General features: G+C 41.3%; 1 protein-coding gene across 4 annotated transcripts in view; it reads right to left on the reverse strand.

The window, feature by feature from the left end:
* Window positions 1-23,428, reverse strand: part of GALNT13 (polypeptide N-acetylgalactosaminyltransferase 13) — a 226,767-nt gene that overhangs the window by 113,807 nt on the left and 89,532 nt on the right. For all 4 annotated transcript variants that reach the window (XM_039335415.1, XM_039335413.1, XM_039335416.1 and 1 more), the window contains exon 3: window positions 5,536-5,704. In XM_039335415.1, the coding sequence (XP_039191349.1) occupies window positions 5,536-5,704 (169 nt within the window). The remainder of the gene's footprint in view (window positions 1-5,535; window positions 5,705-23,428) is intronic.

Consider the following 23,428-nt stretch of genomic DNA (forward strand, 5'->3'; position numbering starts at 1 on the left):
CTGGAAGCAAGGCTTTTTGCAAAGACCATTGGAACTTAGAGCAGTGATGGCAAACCTTTTAGAGACCGAGTACCCAAACTGCAATCCAAAACCCACTTATTTATTGCCGGGTGCCAGGTGGGCGTGGCCCACTGGGTGGGCATGGCTGTGGTGGTCATGGCAGATTGGGGGGGTGCGGCCAAGGTGGGCATGATCACCTCAATGTTGCTCGTGGGGAGGGACACCTGTGGGGGCCGGGCAGGGTTGGGGGAGATCCAGGGGGTCTCTGGCAGGTGGGGCGGTGGGCAGAAGGCTCGTCCTGCGGGGTGAGGCGAGGCAAGGCGAGGCAGGGCAGGGGTGCCATTGTCACAGGGAAAGATGAGGCAGGGGCCGGGGTGACTGCTGCCTGACACCATCAGCCTCTGCACACAGAGGCCAGTGAGTGCATGGGTGCTGGGATGCATCTGGCCATGTGGGACCTCGGCGAGTTAGGCGGCTGGTTGAAGAGGGACGGTTGCCATCTCCAGGGCATGGCGCGTGTGCCCACAGAGAGGGCTCTGAGTGCCGCCTCTGGCACGCGTGCCATAGGTTTGCCACCACTGACCTAGAGGGAGATTGCAAGCTGAGAAGAGAAGAGAGCGCTCATTCTGTTCCCCTTTTGGAGCGCCAGGGGCAGGCAAAACACAGTAGAGAGGAGACAGCTCACTAGACCTGGCACAGCAGGATGGAGGGGGAAGCAATTGTGGGAAGGATAAGGTATTTCAATGGGTTGGGGGAGTCCTTGGGTGACCTGTTCCATCACTAGGCCCCTCCATGGCCTTCTCCGCCCTGAGGACTTAAGAACTCATGCATTCAATTAGTGAATGTGTGGGCGAAAGCAGGGAGTTTTCACGTTTACTTTACGTGATTCACTCCCACAAATCCTCAGGTTATGAATGTAATTGGCAGGCTCATTATATTCATAACTCGAGGACTACCTGTATTTGCAGTAGTTGGTTTCACTTTTCACTGTTTATTTTAATCATAATTTGGCAGTCAAATCACCAAATTATGATGATGGCCTGCTTCATATATAATATTAAGCCATAAATCAAATTTTGCAATTGTATTGCCTAAATTCATATATCACACTAAGATAATATCAAACAAATTACATTAATATTAGAAGCTGGGGTGTCTTCAGAACCACTCTGGTGGCATACAGTTTAAAAAACAGTGAAACTGAAAAAGAAAAAAAAAATTGGGGAGAATTTTGGGAGAAAGAAATGGTGAACTGAGGAAGGCTCAGATTTTAATGGAGTCGATGACTGCAGCAGAATGAAGAACTGGACAAAGAGAGGAACTGAGATTGTCCATAAGTTCTCCAGGCAATTGCTCCTTATGAAGACACCACAAGACAGCAGTCTCCAGCAGGATTAGAAGTTTATTGCTCTGGAAGACAATCTTTCTGCTCAAACTTAGTTGACACCCTCAAAAGGACACAACTGTTTTCTAACTGCTTTCAGAAATTGCTTGTTAACTGCTTTGCAGCTATTAGGAACCTTTGAATAGACAAGTTTTTCAGGACAAGGGCAATTTCCTTTAATCCTTAGTGAAAGAAGTTTTAAATACAAGTTTAATGACTTATAAAAAAATTTTGAAATACACAGCGAAAAGGGTATTTAGAACTTGGATTTTGAAAAGTTACAAATGGACTAATCCTTCCCATGGAAAAATGCTTTTCTTTCAAGTATCATTAAATGAATAACAAATTTGAAATTACAGTTCAGAAACAGAATTAAAACAGAATTACAATTAAAACTATTGCAAATAAAACAGAATTATAATTCGAGGAGAACACTTATATTGAACTTACTAATACAGAATGGAGCATAATATTTTAACACTGGACATATTAAAGCGTATTTTTGAACAATGGACACAGAAGTTAATTTTAAGAGTGTCTGATTCTATAGAAGACAGTATTTAAAAGGTGTTATTAAAGAGGAACAGGTTTTACTGGATAAAAGTGAGAATGATCTGAAAGTTGATTTAAAAATGACAGGCTACAATGATATAGAAAAACATACCACAATGGACACATAAATGAAATTGGCTGACGTCCAATAATTAAAAGGAAGATAGAAAATAACAAATCAAAAGAGTGACTTGAATAACTTTCCTATATTGGATTTACAAAAGAGACTTGTCAAAGCTTTAAAGGATTTAGTGAGAAGGAACAAGAAAAAAAATGAAAAAAAAAACTCAAATTCTAGGATATTATTTGTTTACAGATAAGGGGACATGGGAAGAAGAGATCATTTGTTATATTTTAAGAGAAGGTGGCAAGTTTCTAAAATGGCTTAGACATGTAATGAAGGGGAATGTGATGTGTGTGTGTGTGTGTGTGTGTGTGTGTGTTTTCTGAGGTTTTGCGGGTGTTTGTATGTAGGCCTTTGGTTATTCGGGTTTTCTCCCGCGTCAAATTGGAAGTGTCTTGGAGATGTTTCGACGAAGTCCCATTCGTCATCTTCAGGCTGGTGTTTTCGGCTTCTTGCTTCTAGGAGCAATGTGTGATCGTAGCTGTTTCTTCCTTTTAACTGCTAGTGGGGGTATGAACTGATTGGATGGGAGCCTGGCTGTGTTCTGATTGGGTGGAGGTGTGTTCTGATTGGTTAGGGGCTTGGCTGTGCTCTGATTGGATGGGGGGTTGGCTGTGCTCTGATTGGATGGGGGAGTGTTCTGTTTGGGTGGGGGCTTTGTTGTGCTCGGGTTAGTCTGAGTTGTAGGGGGATGTGAGATGGTGAGCTGCATTGCTGTTGTTTGGCTTCGCGTTCGTGGTCGTGCCTCATCTTCATGGTGTGTGTCAGTTTGCTTCATGTATGGATTGGAGGGGTTTAAAGTGGCTAATGATGCAGCTGTGGTCTGGCTTCTGGTTTGTGGTCATGCCTCATCATCGGTGTGGGTTTGGGTTTGCTTTTTGCGTGGATGTGTGGTGGTGACATCCTGTGTGGCTTTCCTGAGTATGGGTCTGGTGTCATTCTTTGTGTTAGGGATTCGTTTGTCAATAAGGGCAGGTTTCCAAATGGCTGGTAGGTGGGAGGTATCATCTCGTTTATTCATGCTGTGTGGGCGTTTTTCTATCTCGATGGCTTCTCTGATTCTTCTGTTATTAAAGTGTTCAGTTTTGGCGATAGTTCTGGTCTTTTTAAAGTCAATTTCATGTCCTGTGGCTTTAAGGTGTTGGATCAGGGAAGAAGTTGGTTCCTCTTTTTTGACTGAGTTCTTATGTTCTTCAATGCGTGCACTTATTCTTCTGTTGGTTTGTCCCATGTATGTAGTGGGATAAGCGGTGCATGGGATTTCATATACTCCTTGATTTTCTAACTCAATTTTGTCTTTGGGGTTTCTTAGGATGGTGGATATTTTTCTGTTTGTGCAGAATGCTGTCTTGATGTTGTGTTTGTTGAGGATCTTGCTGATTCTGTCTGTGGTGCCTTTTATGTATGGGAGGAGGGCTTTGCCATTTTCTTGTTCTCTGTCTTGGATTTTAGTGGGGGTTTCTTTTTGGATTAGTTTGGTAATCTTATTTTTTTGGAATCCATTGGATGTTAGTACATTAGTGAGAGTGTGTAGTTCGGTTTTTAGGTGTTGTTCATCAGCTAAGCGTTTTGTTCTGGAGATGAGTGTCTTGGCTAGGGAGCTGATCTGTGCTGGGTGGTGGTGTGATCTGCACGCTCTCTGCTATCTGCACGCTCTCTCACAATAGATGTTACCTATTTTTGTTTCCATTTTTTCTTTTCTGCATTTTCTTTTTTTTCCTTTTTAGTTTGCATTACTTTCTCTTTTATCTATTTAAAAGTTTCTCTATTTAAAAAAAGAAACTTGGAGCATCCAAAACAATCCTTTCCCATGTACAAAAATGGGAAATACACTGCTGAAAGAGTTTCACAAGCACACTACTCAGAGCTACTTCAACCACATTTGGGGTGAAGGCTGCAAAGTGATGCATTTCAGATCTAGAAAAGCTTCCATCTGGCAAATCCATCTCCATCTACTCTACTGAATAGTACCCTTTATACACCTGGTTTTGAAAACATCAAAACATGGATTAAAAAAAAGGAAATAAAATATGAATAGAATATCACCTTTCTGCCACAAAGCATCTGGGATGAAATGGAAGGTAACCATTACATATTTTTAATCTTTCACTCTTAAAATCCTGTGTTATTAGGTTAAAACTAAAATGTAAAAAATAAAGGCTACAAGACAGAAGCAAAATACCATCAAGCTGTTTAGAAATGGAATAACTGTAATTGAGGACTCCGTATTTTAATTTATTTGTCTGTTAGCTGTTTACAGAACTCAAGAGCTATGGATGGGATCAAGTACTTTGATCTTATATAAGAATATCAGTGTGAACAAAGAGGGTTATTGCTTTGCTTGACAATACTGATACTACACTTCAGAATGCACAATGGATCCATACATAAATTGGCCTTGGATTTCACATTTATAGAAATTTCAGCATAGCCAATCCCTTATTCTATAAACATTTATATTCAGTAATAATGTTTCAGTATTTAGAACAATTACAGTGCAAATGCAGAGCTCCCACCGTTTGTAAGAGCGGTAGCAGAAGAAGCAGTATTTCTTAATATCAAAAGCATGGAAACTTGCAGCTGTTATAGCAGTGGCATCTTCTAGGTGAAAAGCATCAGCAAAGGCAAGGCCATTATATCAACCACAGAGATGGAGTAGGAAAAGACTTCAAAACTGAAGGCATTTAAACCCCTTTTCAGAAAACATCTTTCAAATATAAAGTAGAACTTTGACAGGTTAGTTAATTTTAGAGGTATTGTTCGCCTATATCTATTTTCTCTTGCAAATATATTCAACAAGAGTCTAGGTACTCATCTGCATTCTATCATTGTGCCAGCGGAAGCACAAAGTACAAAACACACCAACAGGAACCTGTCTTCCCCTGTCCCCCTATCAGTTTAGATAATCAACACACATTCTCATTACCATTTTCAGCTCTGTATACCTGCGCTGCACTCCGAATCCATATGAAATATTTACATTCATTTCCATCAATAATTTCCCTGCAGGTTTCCTTATCTCCTATAAGACAGCCTATCTGTCCACAATTCTGTAAACAACATATATTCCCTAGTTTATATAGCTTTTATACTGCAGATATGCATTTTCTGAGCAACTCTATTCATATGCCTAATGCTTGTTTTTTTCCAGACATACAGTACTAGCAATGTCTATCTGGCAATCTAGTGCTTGAATTCAAGATTATTCATTCGTTCGTTTCTTGTAGCACAAGATTCAGACCAGGCTTTGATATCCAGCTCATATTTCCCCCCCCCCTCCCCCCCATGGATATATCATGATTCATACATGGTAAATATGCCAATACCACAGTTATGAAATTCAAAACATTTATGTAGCATTTCAGAGCATGATTGCCCAGAATTCCCATGAGCTCAAATGGATTGATTTTGATATAACCAAATATGGAAATATTAAAAAAAGCACTTAAATGCCAAGATCTATACATCAACTCACCCTTCTAATCTTACATCAGGCAAACTTCGATTGAATGCAATCATGTCACTGGCCATAAGATTAAATTGGTTGATTTTAAAAAGCTCTTTCATTTTTTCCTGATCATCCTTGGGAATGAGAACTGCTTTTCCCATCTCGCCTGGTCCTTCTTGGCTTCTTGACATGACAGCTGCAAAAGGAGATAATAAAAAATGTATGTTTTTTTAATCATCCTGATGGTTCTCATCACTTCCGTTATTTTTGGGAATCTAGAATCCATAAGCTATGGGGCGTTTTTATTGTGCTTGTGGATTCTGACTTTCAAATCTACATTTCATGAAAACATGGGAATTAATAGCTCATCTGAAAATCGGAATCTGAGAAATACCCACCTTTGGGGAAAGCATGGTAAATAATTTATATAACAGTTCATTCTCACTGTACATTCCCTAATCTCAATATTATCCTTGCCATAATCATGCAGACATGTATTAGTCGTAAGTAAGATTAAGGGGGACACTTCGATCCTACACACAAACCTACCAGCTCCCGTCTAACATTTCTCTGAAAGAGCATGCTTGCAGGCAGGGTTCTTCAGGAGTCCTATCTGCTCTAAAGGCCCTAATCAAACAGGGGAGATTAAAGTACATAATGTAAGAGCAGCAGAGGGAATCACACCTATACATAGCTGAAATGGAATGCCCTAAAAGAAATGGATAATACCTTCTTTTAGTAAGGATTGGCACATGCCAATTATTTAGTTCTTCATATTGTATGCCTAATGATACAATCAAAAATCCTGGAGATCTTGAAGAGTCAAGATTTTCTTGGTGTTTGCTAATTTTTACCTTATTAAAGCAGCCAAGGAGAATGTACTAGTTGAAAAATCTTAAATTATCGGTCGCTCTACCTCAGTGCCTACTAAAATAACCAGTGATAATTGGAGATCATGAGAAAATGAACAATATCTAGGTAACAATAAATCAAGAGAAGCTGTTCTGAAGGAATCTGTTATCTAAGCTTAACTATTACCATTATACCATTGTAAACACATTGTTGAAGTTGTCCATTTTTGGATTCCATTTTTAACTGGTTCAAATTTTACATTACTCATGCTGGTAGTGTGACCAAAGTGTATTCTGTATTACATTATACAGACTATCTCACAATTCCACCTGGCTTCCATTTTTTTAGAGAAAGAAGAATGAAACTTCCTTTCCAGATTATCCTAAGGCTGGGCACTATCAATATGATAGTGATATACATTTTATTTAAAAAAAGGAGGGAGGGGGAATAGACCTTTAAGGAAAAAATGGGCAGAAAGAATCAGAAACCAACAGATCAGTAAAATAGATTGTGCTGTCAAGCCTTTAGCAACTTCTTGCAGCTAAAAAAGTTAGATTCTCACAGAGATTTATAAGCCAGTTTTAATTGAAAGAAAAAACAGGACTAGGTTACAGAATTTTAGAAACTATTTACGCATTCTTTAGCAACCCATTTATCACTTAAGTTTATGTGGGCTGGGATTCGCCAATCCTCTTGCAAACTTCAGCAGTGGAGAACATGCTGCTGCTTTCTCTGATGTCCTGATCCTTAATATTTTGCAAACTGCCATCTCCTTTCCTGGATCTTGAGAAGCCCATTACATATACATTGTGGGCACAGACTCTATTATTTGAGAGAGAGGTGGAATATACTGTGGGCTCGCTGGAACTTCAAACAGAAGGAATAATTGCAATAATCTGATGTTGCTCCTACTTGACCAACGTACATGTTCAATATCAGAGATGTAGACAAAGTATATAATACATTAGTACTGCTGCAAATATTTCTTGCCCTGATAAGTTATTCTGATACAACTGTGGAATTGAATGTGCACATTTTTTTAACTCTACCCAAAATAGTAGAAAAAAGAACATATGAAAGAAAGGCAATAGGAAAAGTCATATAAAATCATTGTAGAATATGTGTGTGTGTGTGTGTGTGTGTGTGTGTGTGTGTGTGTGTGTTTGTGTTTGTGTGTGTTTGAATGTGTGTCTGTGCCTGCCTTTGTTAACTGCTGGCAACTGCCTGGACTGGAACCAGTAGTTTTCTTAACAAGTTTTTTCAGAAACGATTTGCCACTGTGTGCTTCTTGGAGCTAAGTGTGAGTGACTGGCCCAAGGTCATACAGCTGGCTTCATGCCTAGAACTTGTGATTTCCTGGTTTTTAGCTCAGTGTTTTAACTACCACATCAACATGAAATCCCCTTAAAAGATTAGTACAGCAGCTACAGAGTTTGTGGGATTTTACTTCCAAACTTTACCAAACAACTGTTCAATTCTTCATCTATTGATAGCAAATTTCTCAGAACTTGGATGAAACAAAATGCTTGCAGCTAAAAATAACAATCAAGGGAAATCTTTGATTGCTGTGAAGAAGAAAAGCTTCAGCCATTCTGTTTTCTTCAGAAAGGAAAACCTGTCTAGACAACAGTTACACTGATTTGCCAGAACGACTGAACAAGCTTTGGTTTCAATAAGTCCACAGGAAGCTCAAAGCAATGCTAGATGTTATCAACATTTACTTTTCTACCTTGATTGCATGAATACCCTCATGGGTGTCCTTATAGGAAGAAATTCATTCATAATGGAAATCCTGGGGTAGGCATGCAAGTATCCCAAAAAGAATTACTTATACCTAATTCCCGAGTTGAATTAAGGAGAATATTTCTGTGTTAGCCTATCATCCTGTTGTACTTTCAGATCTTCTGTGACAGAAACAATCGCATACTCAAAAATTTGAATTAAATTATCAGTAACTGTAGGATTTTGTTTCCCCTTATCAGCTAATACCCAAGTTCACATCTCCATATATTTAGTTGACTGATCATGTCAGGTACACCCACATTGACTGTTCAAATTATCAAGAAAACTCTAATGAGATTGCAACCAAAACTGTCACTGTAGTCTTTTTTCAAAACCATTTTTTTATATGCCTGCCACAGATTAACCATTTGAACTCTCTGTCTCCCTTCAGATACTTCCATAACAGAAATTTATACAATCGTACAGAAAAGTTACAGCACTCTACTGGAAGAATTGTTTTACTGCTGCTGTATTCTTCTTTTAGAAAGAAGAAAAGAAAACCTTAACAGAACAACTAAATAAACAAACAAGCAAACAAATCTTTGCATCATTCAGCAATGCTATTCCTTGGCTGCCTAGAAAATATTGGAATCAGACAATCACGTGAAAAATAAACTTAGGCAAATTAAATGAGGTGCTTGGATGCAGTAAATTTTCCCATACTTTTTTTAATCCTTCAAGACTAAGGAGTCTCTGCTCAAATAACTTTTTTTCATAATTTGTTAATCCAGCATCTCCATTTTTCAGTGTTCTTGGTATAGAACTGTACTATAGAGCATATCATTGTTCTGACATGGAATCTGAACCAGCAACTAGGACCTTGAGAAATATTCTACTTACAAATCCTATCTTTTTAATTATAATAATACTTTTATTTTTAACAGTTATCTATTTTCTTAACCATATTGAAACATCTGTTTAATAGTATAATATCCCATCTAACAGGCCAAAACCTCTATTTTCTTCAGTTTTAGCTTTCTTCCTTTGCCAAATAACTTTCCAAGTCAATGCATTTGAATCCTCAAGTAATTCTTTCTCTGTTTTTGTATATATTGTTTGGAATGAGGAAGAAAATTTGATTGAACTATTTTTGGAAGAACACTCAACCCATTTATATTCATTAAAGAGCCTCCGTCCTTCAGTTTTTTTTTTCATTTCTTGTTTGTCAATATTCAGCATTTCTCCTAATAGCTTTATCATCTGTTCGATCAGCTCTTCTTCCTTATCCTCAAATATGTTCCGAGATCTTGACAAGTAAGATATCTTTTCCATTTCCGGTGTTATCACTGCATCTTCTAATTTTTCATTTGTCTGTATCTGTCTGTTAATTCCTTCCTTTAGGTTCTCCATCTTTGGATCTGTTTCTTCTAATTTTCTTTCTGTTTTCTGTGTTATTAGTTCCTTCTTTGTAGCCATTCTCTGGAATTGTAAGTTCAGGTTAGAAAATTGTTCTTTTATCTCATTTGCGTTATTTTTAGTCTCATCATGAAATAAAACAATTGTCTCTTGGATTGATTTCAATATAGAATTTCTTTCTGAGATTCATTAACATTTTCTTGTTGGTATATCAAGCTGAAGACTTCGGAAACAAGTGTTAAAGATGGTTTTTTACCATTTGAGTATGGAACACCCATTTTGGTTTTGTATGTAGTCTTTACAGTCCAATAGGGTCCCCAACACAGATAAGCAGCCCAACAGTTTTTTTCCCCTTTTCCCAGCTGCAGTCTGCAAAAGTGAAAGTTTCCATGAACAACAAAGAGTCTGATCTAAGTACAGGCTTCAAGCCAAGTTTCCTTTAAGTATAATAAATTGTAGTGCCTTGATTCACCACTAGATGTCGTTGACACCGTCTTCCAGCTTTCCAAATCCAAGCCTATTTTATAGACTTTCAAATATCTTTTCTAAAAAAAGTTTCAAAGATACTTTTAGTCCCCAAATTTCAAAGCTATATATTTATACTAATTCCAAATTGATCTTGTAGTTTTCTTTATTTTCCCCCAAAGCAATTAATTCGCCACTTTTCTTTTTCCTGAGGGAGGGAGCAAAAACTTCCCTTCCCTTTCTCATTGGGGAGGATTCTTTGCTTTGGGCATTCTTTTTTCCAGGAAAGTAGTATTAAGATCATAAAAAGAGGATAAAGTCTCACCCAGTTCCATCCACATTGCTCAAAAATTGCTAGTTAGTGCTTATCTTCAGTTGTCAGCAGCTTCTGACTGGCCACACGAATGTAGTTAGTCTTTCTCCCACCAGTTTGGAGGACTTCCTCGGATCCAGCGGAAGGGACACCGCCCCTCTGCGATCAACGAGGGTCCCCTCCTTCTTCGTTATCTCTCTGGGGCAACTTTCAACCCTTTTTAGGGTCCCCAGCAGGGTGAAATTGAATGTGGAAGACGGAGCCCATCTTCCTGCGCTCGTCATGCCATGACGCCTAACCAGAAGTCCAAATTTCAGTGATTTCTTGATACAAAGGTCTGTAAGAATCTATTCTATTTTTTTCCTCTTTCAAGTTTAGATCTTCTGGTGGATCTAGGTCAATCTTTGTAAGAAAGGCATTTTGATTTTTGGATTATAGATGCACCTGGACAGACACGGTGATCAAAATTCAAGAAAGAAACTGATGCAACTGTAAGTGGTCTAAGGTTAAAATATATACTTACATTAAAACTATTTTATTGCTTTCCAAATTGCTCCATTAGTAATAGCCACTTTTGTAATGATATGCTTTGGACAATTATATTGTACAGACAAAACATTACTAGGCAATTAAGTAACCTAATGTGTATTTTAAGTAGAAACATTGATGTAAGGGATTATTTAATCATTTGCAAAATTAATTTAAATACCACCACAATGCAGGGAGATAATGAAATTCCAGAGAATTGTCTTTTGCCTTCTGGTGATTGGCTAAAGAATTTACGTGCTAGTCTAGCATTGGGGAAACCTGAATCTTACAGTAGTTATGGAAGTCAACTGGCAACTTTGATCCAATCATTCTTTCTTATTCCTAGGAAAAAGAAGGTTATTTCCAAAAATATTGCCAAGGAAATCCCAAGGATTTGTCCCTATAATCGCCAGGAGTATATAGTGACTCAAAACAGAAAAAAAAGAGACACAAAGAAACATAAAAGTAGGAAATTGGAACATCTAAATGAAATGTAAGTTACTATAAATTACCTCAAAATATTTGCAACATATGCACACCTGGGGGGGGGAGCTCTGCAAGGCAAACTGGCACCAGGTTGCAAGGCTAAAGTTAATTTAAATATTATAAAATCATAGTTCAGCTCAGTTGAATGCACTGCTCTCCCAAATTCTTTGGGAACCAAATTCAAATGATAAATAAGTTAAGGATCATGCACAGAGAAAATAAAGAAATAAAATCAAATAAGCCAATATGAAATGTAAAGTATGTGTTAATGGTGATTATGCTCTTTATTAAGGAATTAGTCTTTTTGACATGCTTATGCTTTGACTCAAATCTATAGTATTTATGGAAAAACTATCACAATATTGTACCCGCACGGATGTACTAATTCTTCTAAAACATGTCAAGCACCATCTTTGGTTGTATTAGTTAGCTTTAGGCCATTATTAGCAGCAAGAAACTAGCAATCTAGCAAGAAACTAGCAATTATCACCAATGGGCTGACAAGAATGTAGCCAAGGAGGTCTTATGTGACAGCACAACATAGTGACCCATGTTCTAAAGAACCCAGTTTACATGAATAAATATTTCATACTCCCAGAAAATTCTATTCATAGAAGAATGTGCCCGATGCTGAAATCAGGAAAATGGATTTTCCCTTGTATGAGGCACAGCATGGGAGAAGAACAAAGCTAAAATTTTGTCTACTCTGCAACTTCTATCAAAGCAACAGATTCAACTGATCAAGTATCCTTTGGATCTATGCATAATGGCACAAAGAAATGTTTTCCCTATTCCCCCACCAAAACTCCAATCTTTGTTTTGTCTGGAAAGTGTCGGTACCTTGTCCTAGAAATGATAAAAGCCACACTCTGCAGTCCATTAAACTTGATTCTTATGGATTGTACAGAACAGGAAAAAAAATATCCAAACCGTGCCATTTTGTTTCCCTTTACTTCTCCCCAAACAGAAATTCTGCATTTCCTCTCAACAGGAACAGTTCTTCAGCACTTATTTTTTTGGCATGACTTCACATTCCTCTACATCTGCATTACCATCAAATCCTCTGACTATATCCCACTGGCTAAACAACACACAATATTTGAATAGCTGAACTGTTGGGGGGGAGGGGAAAGCAGTTGTTGCTTGTTTTTCCTTCATGCTAAAAATGTATTATACCAATCCATGTTTTTAATTATGAATCGCTGACGGATTTCAGATAATTTGAACATACATTGTGTTGTGAGCGCAAGAGGCACAGTCTTCAAACAGCAAAAAAGGAATAATTTTTAAATCATTATTTAATTCATACATAGGAAAAATCAGAAATCTACTAGTAATCATTTTTATGATTAAATCAATTGATTTTAAGCCAGTAAGGATAGGTAGGTAGGTAGGTAGGTAGGTAGGTAGGTAGGTAGGTAGGTAGGTAGGTAGGTAGGTAGGTAGGTAGGTAGGTAGGTAGATAGATAGATAGATAGATAGATAGATAGATAGATAGATAGATAGATAGATAGATAGATAGATAGGCGAGCCCTAGTGGCACAGTGGTTGCAATGCAACATTGCAGGCAAACTCTACCCAGAGTCTGGAAGTTTGATCTTGACGGGGCTCAAAATTGACTCAGCCTTCCATCTTTCTGAGGATGATAAACTGAGGATTCTGATTGTTGGGGGCAATATGCAAATAATGCTTCTACATTGTAAACCACCCAGAGAGTACTTTAAAGTGCAATGGGCAGTATATAAGCCTAAATTCTATTGCTATTGCTAGATTATTTTACTTGAGCCTAAAAGCCTGGAAAAATGAAACTTTGGTGCCGGTGACTGACTCAGTTTTGCCCCTGCAACATTATCCTGGGACACATATATTTGTCTTCATTCACAAGATCCTAACTTAATTCAGGACTTTTTAATTCTAATTCTAAATGTATTGCTTGCTAAAGTAAATTTATTGGAAGAATATAATCTGTTTGTTTTTATGGCTGATAGGAATTCCTTCTTTTCTTATTAATATCTGAAACACTACTCCACTTAATCTTAAAGCCTATTAAAAGGGAAGCCTGAATTCAAACCACCATGAAATGGAATGCTAGCATATTGTAAGAAAAAAAAAAATGAAAAGGATGATTATTCCAAATTATAAAACAATCAACACACAATCTAAAATCAGTGTATCTAAGACATACAATATAATTTAAAATTAATCACATGTTTAAATATTACATGGCATCGATGTTCATATTCACATATGAAGTAAAGTAGCTTCACACATAAATAATATTGTGAAAAATATTTCTTTAAATATATTAAAATGTTTCTTCTCTTCACCACAGTTATTTATTATTACATTCAAAATTAAATGTTGAAGGATAGCATAACATTTTTAAAATAGAATATAGTGTCTATATTTTAGTACTGAAACAGAGTCTTAAATGCGAATGAAAATATTTTACCTCCTGACTGTGGTTAAAGCATCTGTATGAATTGCTTTGGTTTTGAACTGGATTCATTACAGCACTGTAAAAGTTGGTAGATTGCCAAAGTTCTATATGGGAAGAAAATCTAATGCTGGTGTCTAATGATCTCATTAAAAGCATTGGACAAATAACTTACTGGAAAGACAAAATCACTGATTTATTATATGTTTTAATGTTAAGGAATTATTTCCTCCTGACAATTAAATCAGTTTTAAAATTGCCAATGTTATCATACAAAATGCCGTCTTATGAAAAATATACTTCTTATACCAAATAAGGAGTCTGGTTATTTTTTCCTGAGTTAATTTTAGCTTTAGAAGAATAAGAATATAACAGAGTTGTAAGGGATATTGGAGGTCATCTAGTCCAACCCCCTGTTCAGGTAGGAAACCCTATACCATTTCAGACAAATGTTTGGTCCGATCTCTTCTTAAAAACTTCCAGTGTTGGAGCATTCACAATGTCTCGAGACAAGTTGTTCCACTGATTAATTGTTCTAACTGTCAGGAAGTTTCTCCTTAGTTCTAGGTTGCTTCTCTCTTTGGTTAGTTTCCATCCGTTGCTTATTGTCCTGCCTTCAGGCACTTTGGAGAATAGCTTGACTCCCTCTTCTTTGTGGCAGCCCCTGAGATATTGGAACACTGCTATGATGTCGCCCCTCGTCCTTCCCTTCGTTAAACTAGACATACCCAATTCCAGCAACCGTTCCTTATATGTTTTAGCCTCTAGTCTTCCAGTCCCCTAATTATCTTTGTTGCTTTTCTCTGCATTCTTTCTAGAGTCTCAACATCTTTCTTACATTCTGGCGACCAAAACTGGATGAGTATTTCAAATGTGGCCTTACCAAGGCATTTCAACCTCAATAGACTTTAAGCAGTGCCAAATGCAGAGTAATGCATGGACAGTTCCATTTTATCAAGAAGGAAGCTGAAGTCTACTTTATCAAATGCCTTACTGAAGTCTAAATATACTAATATGCACAACATTTCCTTGTTCCACTAATCTAGTCAAAGAAAGCAATGAAATTTAACTGGCACGACCTCTTTTTATAAATTCATGATGGCTTCTGGTATCCCTTCCCCTCTGGGTTTAGTTTAAACCCTTCCAGATGACCTTGGCAAAATGCCTTCCAAAGAAATTCTTTTCAGTCTTTATAAGATGCAGCCCTTCTCTTGTGACTGAAAACTGTCCCTTTGGCCAACGATCCCAATTGCCCCAGAAGCAGATGGGGCGTTGACTTACCTGAACGCCTTTTCTCAGCACGGAGATGGATAATCCACGCAGTGGGTTGAGACTGTATTCCTGGCCAATCAGATCAGTCAGCCAAAGTTGCCACGCCCGTCCTGGACCATGATTCTCCAGTCTTGACACGAGCGCAGCCATTGACTGACAGTAAGACGTTTTGGCTCCACTAAATATACCCTATTATCGTAGTCTATAAGGGTGGGTGTGGATTATCCATCTCCGTGCTGAGAAAAGGCGTTCAGGTAAGTCAACGCCCCTTCTCCAGCACTGGAGATGGATAATCCATGCAGTGGGACATACCAAAGCCTATTGTCCCTTGGATTGGGGAATAGACTGGTCCCGTGTGTAACTTTGGTCTAGAACCTGCTGGAGAACCCTCCTACCGAAGGAGGCCTCTGCAGAGGAGTACTTGTCGATTTTGTAATGGCGAATGAATGGAGAGGGTGAGGCCCAAGTGGCTGCCCTGCATACCTCTTCAATAGAAGCCTGCATGGCCCATGCTGCTGAGGTGGCAGCACTCCTTGTGGAGTGGGCCGTGATATGCTTGGGGACTTGCAAGGACTCCGCCTGGTATGCCCCAGTGATGCATGCCCTAATTCACCGGGGCTGGCAGAATCCAGTTGAGAGGGCGGTGATTTGCCTGCGCAGAGTGTTTGGCGAGAAGTCCCTCTTTAGGCCATCTAGTAAAAATTCTAGGATCTTGGGAACTGTGATCCCTTCGAGTAACAATTCCTATTTAGAGCACCATGATTGGAAGCTTCTCCACATGGCCTCGTAGATACGGTTCATGGAGGGGCGCCTTGATGCCTGTATGACCCTAATTACACCCTGTGAGCAAGCCCCCTTGGCTAAAATTGACCGTTCAAGAGCCAGACGGCTAGTTGTAGCCATTGTGGCTCTGGGTGGGAGATCTCCCCCTGCTTGAGGGAGATCCTCTCCAGAGGAATCCGCCATGGATTCGTGCGGGAGAGACTCCTCAAGTCTGCGAACCAAGGTCTCCTTGGCCAATAAGGGGCCACAAGGATTACCTCAGCCCTTTCCCGCAGAATCTTGCGTACTACCGCCGGAAGGAGAGGTAAGGGTGGAAATGCGTACAGGAGTCCCCTTGGCCATGGGCTCCGTAACGGTCCGTCTGCTCTGCTCCCCTGGATGGGAATCGGGAGAAGAAGTGAGTTAGGTGGGCATTGGAAGGAGAGGCAAAAAGGTCCACCTGGGGAAGCCCGAAGCGGTGACAGATCTCCCTGAAGATCCTCGGGTGTAGTTGCCACTCCGAGTGATCTATTGTTGATCTGCTCAACAGATCTGCTTGGATGTTTACCTCCCCCGATATGTGGTCGGCCTTTATGGAGGCCAGATTTTGTTCCGCCCAGGCCCCCAGTAGGAGGGCCTCGGCCGAGAACGAGCGAGAGTGTGTGCCCCCCTGACGGTTTATGTGGGCCTTGGCTGGCACGTTGTGAAAATGCCTTAACGCTAGGTGAATAGCCCGCAGCTCGAGCCAGTTTATGTTGTGTCGGAGATCCACTGCTGACCAGCGGCCCTGTGTCCACTTGGTCCCCAAGTGGCCTCCCCAGCCGAATAAGATTGTATCTGTTGTGACTACTACTCTGTCTGGTTCCCTGAAGGGGGACCCCCTGAGGAGAGCTGGAGATAGCCACCACCTGAAGTATGCCTACCCTCTTCTGGGATGCACTGATTTGCTGTCTCTGAAACGGGAGCATGAACCACTGCAGTTCTCTTGAGTGCAGCCTTGCCCAAGGAACTATTGCTATGGTCGATATCATCTTCCCTAGCAGCTGGGAGAGGCAGACCAGCGTCACTGATTGACCGCGGCTTACCTGTTTTACGGCTTTCTTTATGCTGCTGAGGCGTACACCTTGCACTCCTTTGTGTCTATGACTGCTCCCAGATGGAGTATTCTCATAGTTGGGGTTAGATGGCTCTTTGGAAAGTTCACCGAGAAGCCGTGGTCCTGCAGCAGTTTTATCACTAACTTTAGGTCCGCCTGAGACTGCTGGGCGGACGATGACTGGATTAGAATATTGTCCAGGTAGCACTGGACTCTGACTGGTACGTTTCTTAGGTGTGCTACCAGAACTGCCAGAATCTTGGTGAACACCCTGGGCGCTGATGACAGGCCGAATGGAAGTGCCCTGTATTGAAAATGGTGCCCCCTGTAGGCAAACCGTAGAAAGCGGCGGTGAGCCAGAGAGATAGGGATGTGCAAGTATGCCTCCGTGAGGTCGATCGATGCCAGAAAATCCCCTTTCCTTACGCTTCCAAGGATGGAGCGTAGTGTCTGCATTTTGAATTTGCGGTATTTTATGTAGAAATTTAGCCTTTTTAAATCCAGAACGGCTCTCCAACCCCCCGAGGGTTTTGGGACCACGAAGAGGTTAGAATAAAACCCCCGGTCTCTCTGGTTCATAGGCACCGGCTCTACGGCCCGTACGTTTAGTAGGTGCTGAACGACCTCGTTCATGAGCCTTCTCTTTGTTGGGTTTGTGGGACAGGGGCATGGGCGGAAGCGGTTCGGGGGCTTTGAGAGAAATTCTAGAGATAGACCATGACGTATGGTGTTCCTGACCCATACATCCGTGGTGGTCTCTTCCCACTGGGGAGCAAACCCTGCTAATCTGCCCCCAATGGGAAGGTCTGGGTGGGAGTCATCTGGTACGGCGGAAGGGGCGGTTGTTCCCCCGAAAGGGCCGTCTTCCCTGCGTTTGCCTATGTCTTGTGTTCTGTCTGTCCCCCTGTCTTTCCCTATCCTGTCTAGCTTGGAAGGGTTGGGAATTTTGAAAGTAGTTGACCCTGGCTTCCGTACGAAAGGATTGTTTCCTTCCCCAGGAGCCGGGTCTCTTGTCCTGCCTTTTAAGCATGTGTTTAAGGACCTTGCGCTTGTCCTTGTTCTCTGTCAGGTATGGCGTTAGTGCCTCACCAAACAGCTTTGCCCCTTGGTACGGAGCCGAAGCCAATTTCCACTTGGATTTGGTATCCGCCTGCCAGTTCTTTAGCCAGAGGATGCGCCTGCTCGTGTTGTTTGCCGCCATTGCCTTGGCTGAAAACCTGGTCGCTAAAAGTGTCGCGTCCGACGCATATTCCGTGGCCGCTACCATTTTGCTGAGTTCCTGGTGAGTGCGTATATCCTCCATGGGAACCCGGCCCTGTAACTCATGGAGCCAACAAAGTGTGGCTCTGGTGAAAAAGGACGCGGAGGTAGTCGCCCTGGTAGCCCAAGCTATTGCCTGGTGCGTTCTCCTGTAGTTGGACTCACTCTTTCGGTCCTCGGCTTTAAGAGCCTCAGCAAAATCTCCTGATATGGCCGTGTCCGATATCAGGGGACCTATGGGTTCGTCCACCACCGGCACCTCCAATGTTCCCTCTAGCTCCCTTGCTACGTTAAATAGCTTCCTCTCCGCATTGCTAGGAAGCGGTAGGGAGGTTGGCGCTGCCCACTGTTTCCTTATTGTGTTTAGGAACATGGTCGGGCATGGTATGCGGTGTTGAGTGGTTACCTTTTCGGCGAACGTCGGCTCAGCCTCCGTGTCAACTGTGACAGGCTCCGCTGGTGTCCCATGCCCCAGATGGGCTGTGGCCTCAGCCTTGCGCAGAATGGTAACAAAAAGAGAAGGGTTAAACAGGCCGCTGAAGGACGGCCCTTGAGGTGAGGTGTCCTCCTCTTCCTCAGACATTTGAATCCCTTGTGACGTACCTGGCTGGTCCAGGTAAGCTTCCTCGGAGACCGACGAGTCTGAGAAGGAGGAGAGGTCCTGATGGTCCTCCGTTTCCTCCCGATGCCTCGTTCTAAGTCCTAGAGGCTTGGCTTTGGAAGTTTGAGCCCTGGCCTCAAATGCACGGTCCACTGCCTGTGCTATTAGGGTAGCTAGCAGATCCCCCATCAATGCAGGAGGAGTAACCATTGCCTGCGACCCTGCAGGTGCTGTGGTTAGCATGGTCCTCGGGGTTTCCTGTAACCTCCGTGGGGAGGGGGATCGGGAGAGCGATGAGAATTCGCCTATCCCACCCTCTGTTTGGGACTGTGATGAGTTCCCTAATGACCAAATGGCCCGTGGGGATGAAGGGAGACCCAGCGGTAGATCAGGACCTATCCCCCCATTCTGCCTATTTTCAATTCTGGCCCTTTTCTGGGCTCTGTCGAACTCTTTTTCTAGGGCTTGGTGTCTTCTGATTGCCTGCTTGTCAGCCTTCTTTAATGACTTCCTTGCAGCCTTTCTAGGGGCTGCAGAGGATTCCGAATCCTCTGAAGCGGGTGCTCCAGAGGATGAAGGCAGGGCTCCACTGGAGGGAATGATTGCTTCCTCCATTCTCCACTAACGCCAGGCCGCGATAGGGGGGACCCAGGTAGTAGGAGAGCTCCAACTTTGAGTAAGGACAGGCGCACTACTGGGGGCGTCTGGAACTCAGGAGCAGACTCTGCAAAATTGTCAGGGTTAGTCACTGTGCACGGATAAGAACAGGCATGCTAATGGGAATGCCTGGAACCCGGCTTGACTATGGTGGGTAAGGACAGGCACGCGACTGGGGATGCCTGGAACCCACCACTAAATCCAGAAGCGTACGGGCCACTAATGGGGGACCCGAAGTCCGGAAGGAGCCAAAGGCAACTAAACACAGTTAGTTATGAAAGGTTCTTATTTACTTTAGATTGAAGACACCAAGTCCTGGAACCAGCAGCTATGTGTCTGATTTGAATGTCTCTGAATGAATAATAGATGCTTTAGTACCCTAGTACTGCTTGCCTATTAATTCACTCCAGCAGCTGAACCTAGGCTTCTCAGGGAGCCTTAGATCCCCTGTTTGGACAAAAATATGGCCGCCGCTGCCAGGAGACTACTGCGCATGTGTTAAAAGGAGCAGGAGATTATTGCGCCTGTGCTAAAAAGGCTGCCTGTGCCACGTGCGGTTGTAACAAAGAGCCGCGCGTGCTCCCAGCTGTGCAGACAATGGCGCCTCGTTTAAAAATCCTGAGCAGCCTGGTGAGTGAGACTGCTCCTTCGCACACCAGCTGTTTCCCTTAATCAATCTCCCTCCCAGCAGGCGTCCCCTTTGTCCTCCGCTCCCCTCGCTAATTGCTTGCCTTTCTGTCTTTCTTTCTTTCTTTTTAACGCGAGGGGTTGCACGAGCCTCCCCGTTTGTTTAAGGCGGCTGCCGGCTGCTCCGGCTGTGGGAAGGTGGTTGGGGTTTGGGTTAGGGAGGGGAGTTAGGGATTTCTCCCTTTTAGTGAGGGTGGTTTCCCCTGTATGGAATCTGACTTCCTGAGTCTTACAATTTAGCCAGGAAATTTTTGAGTAATCAATTAAATTGAATTAAATTATCTCTAATTAACTTTAAACTAAGCAATTTCAGCTACTAGAAGAAAATCCTCCCAATGGAAAGGAACTATACCTGCCCAGGAGCCAAAGTTGTACGTCTTTCTGTGTGGCCAGATCAGTCAAGACTGGGGAATCATGGTCCAGGACGGGCGTGGCAACTTTGGCTGACTAATCTGATTGGCCAGGAATACAGTCTCAACCCACTGCGTGGATTATCCATCTCCAGTGCTGGAGAATAATTAGTTCAATTTAATTTTAAATTTTTACTGACATATAAAAGTTATAGCTGTCATTACTGTATGTGTGCTCTTGGGAGAGATAAGCAAAGACCATTAGGAGTGTACGCCAAAGTATATATTCCTAGCAGGGTCACCCAAGGCTTGAAGCTGTCCAGCTAAAACAAGCAGTCATCTATACCAGGGCTTTTCAACCTTTTCACCCATTGTACCACTTTTAGGATATGGCAACATCCGAGTACCACCAATCGCCTAGCAAGGTGTCAAAAACTTGACCCCCCAAAAAAGGAAAAAAAAGTGATGAAGTACAGGTAGTCCTCAACTTACAACAGTTTGCTTAGTGACTGTTCGAAGTTACAATGACACTGAAAAAAGTGCCCCCCAAGCCACAGTCGAGCAAGACACCTGCCTGCCCACCCAGCAGTGCTCTTCCTCCTGTCTGAGGTTTTCATTGTTGTGAGCATTTCTGTTGAGGATTGGCAGCGGGGATGGGGTGGGGGGTGTTTGGTATTTATTCCCCCCATCTGCTGGGTGGTTGCAGCAGGTTTTGGTCACTTCACATGACCCTGGGACACTGTGATCATGATAAATATGAATCAGTTGCCAAGCATCTGAATGTAAATCACAAGACCCTGGAGAGGCTGCAACATTCCAGCTGACTGTCATTTCTTCTGGGCTCAGCAGAAGTGCCAGGATCAGTGCTGAGCTCCAGCTGGAGCCTGGCACTGATCCTGGCGCTTCCACTGAGCCCTGACAGCCCTGCAGCTCCAGGCATCTCTCGCTTAGGCTTGTGTGCTGCTGCCACCGGTTCGGCTCATTCCCCTCCCCTGCTACCACTTTTCTAGGAAGATCGCGTACCACCTGCCAAGTGCCAATGTACCACAGGTGGTACCCGTACCACAGGTTGAAAAGCCCTGATCTATACTGGGCAGCAGTCATACAAGAATATGTTTGGAAACAGATGTGGCAATGGCACTTTAGTGGCAGTGGTACTAAATAGTATTAAATGGCAAGGGCATCAATTCATACTGTGCAGGAGAGGGCAATGATAAACCACTCTTATATTTTTACCAAGAAAACCGCCTAGATGGATGTCAATAAATAAAATTAGCATTGCTTTCCCTAACATATCATTTTCTGTGTACTGCATTTGAATGCATCTTCATACATAAATACGAACTGAAATTTTCAACAGATTTTATCGCATATAATTAGTGCTTCATTCAACAAGATAAGCTCATCATGGTCCATCACACCTAACTAAGCTACTGTCCTTATGCATTCTTATCTTACAACAATGAATATGAACATCGTGATACTTACTTAAGGATAAATCCATGTAGAATTCTGCTACACCATAATAAGAATAAGCAAAAATGGAAGCTGTTTCAAGTTCCACTTGTCTGTAACTATGTAGTAAAATTCAGGGTTACTCCTAATACACAATGAAATGTTTCTTCCCCTCACTAACAGTAAATAGAGTCACACAATCACATAAAATCACTGATATTTTCTTTATGGAAGCATTGGTTAGGGATATTTTAGTCATGGATCTAAAAACAACTTAACTGAAAAAGATATAAAGTACAAATACAAAATATTTTATATGTGGTATTCCCTCTACTTCCCCCCCCCCCTTAAAAACATACACTAAAAGGTCAGATAACTAAAAAACTGAAACTAAAGAGAAAAGGATTTGTGGCAAAGGAAGAGAAACCAATTGTGAGATTCTATAATCTCAATAAACCTGCATTTTTGGTAAAACACAACCATGTTCTTCTTAAAAAGGCAATACTCCCTAGCAACAACCAATTTCAAATGAATGTTTGAAGAAAGAACCAATTTCAAATGAATGTTTTCCATTAAAAACAAACAAGTGAAATTAAAAGCTAGCAATCTGATCACAGAAACAGTAGCCTTACTTTTTATTGGACCTCAGTAAATTCAAATTTGTCAAACCGTTTGGAGAAACCTATTTTTCACCAGCGAATTAGAACACATTTAAAGTTTTATTATACCACAACCTTCATGATCCACATATTTGTTACTTACAAATCAAATACACAATTTTATTATTGGGTCTATACATTCTTGGGTACATATCTGTATTTAATGTGCATATTTGGTGAAAATTCGCTCTTTTCTCATCATCTGACTTCTACATACAATAAATATCCAGCATCTAGTGCAGACAGCTTTGATCGTTTAACAAGGCCAAATGTCCTGAAAACAAGTAAAGGAATCTTTTTCTTGACCTTTAAGATCCGCTAAAATATTAGGTGGGCAAAAGAAGGCTTTGAAGGTTGCCAGGTTGTGGGAGAAATGAAGGGCAAGTATGTGATTTCAAAATAATTGTCAACAACATTCTAAAATGTCAAATAGGCAGAAACCTGGTTGGAAACAATCACTTTCAACCCAAAATATTCAGAAAAATAAAGCATAAATACTGGTCCCAATCGTGTACATATGAAACCCAGAGAAGAACAATTACTACATACAAAGTCTTGCTGGTTCACCCCAGCCAGAACAAGTGATAGACATAGAGTAGGTGAGGTTTCTTTCTTTAGGGTTACCTCCCTCCCCTCAACTTTCATGTTCACAATAGGATTTTTGAATGTAATTAGTGTATTTAATTACACCAGAATGGAGGCTAGCATTAGCTGAAGACAGAGTAAAGGACTGGAGCTTTATCATTAGCCTTGTTCAGCAAATATTTGTTTGATGGTTTCAAACAGTCCTATGCTGTTTCCATCATGACTACAATAATAATAATAATAATAAAGCATAATTTGAAAAATCACCATAACTCTAATATATAAAAATTAATGATGGTAATTCAGAACCATTGTCC

The sequence above is a fragment of the Crotalus tigris genome, unplaced genomic scaffold, assembly GCF_016545835.1.
Source record: "Crotalus tigris isolate CLP2741 ecotype Arizona unplaced genomic scaffold, ASM1654583v1 scf7180000017641.3106099, whole genome shotgun sequence".
Classification (NCBI taxonomy): Eukaryota; Metazoa; Chordata; class Lepidosauria; order Squamata; family Viperidae; genus Crotalus; species Crotalus tigris.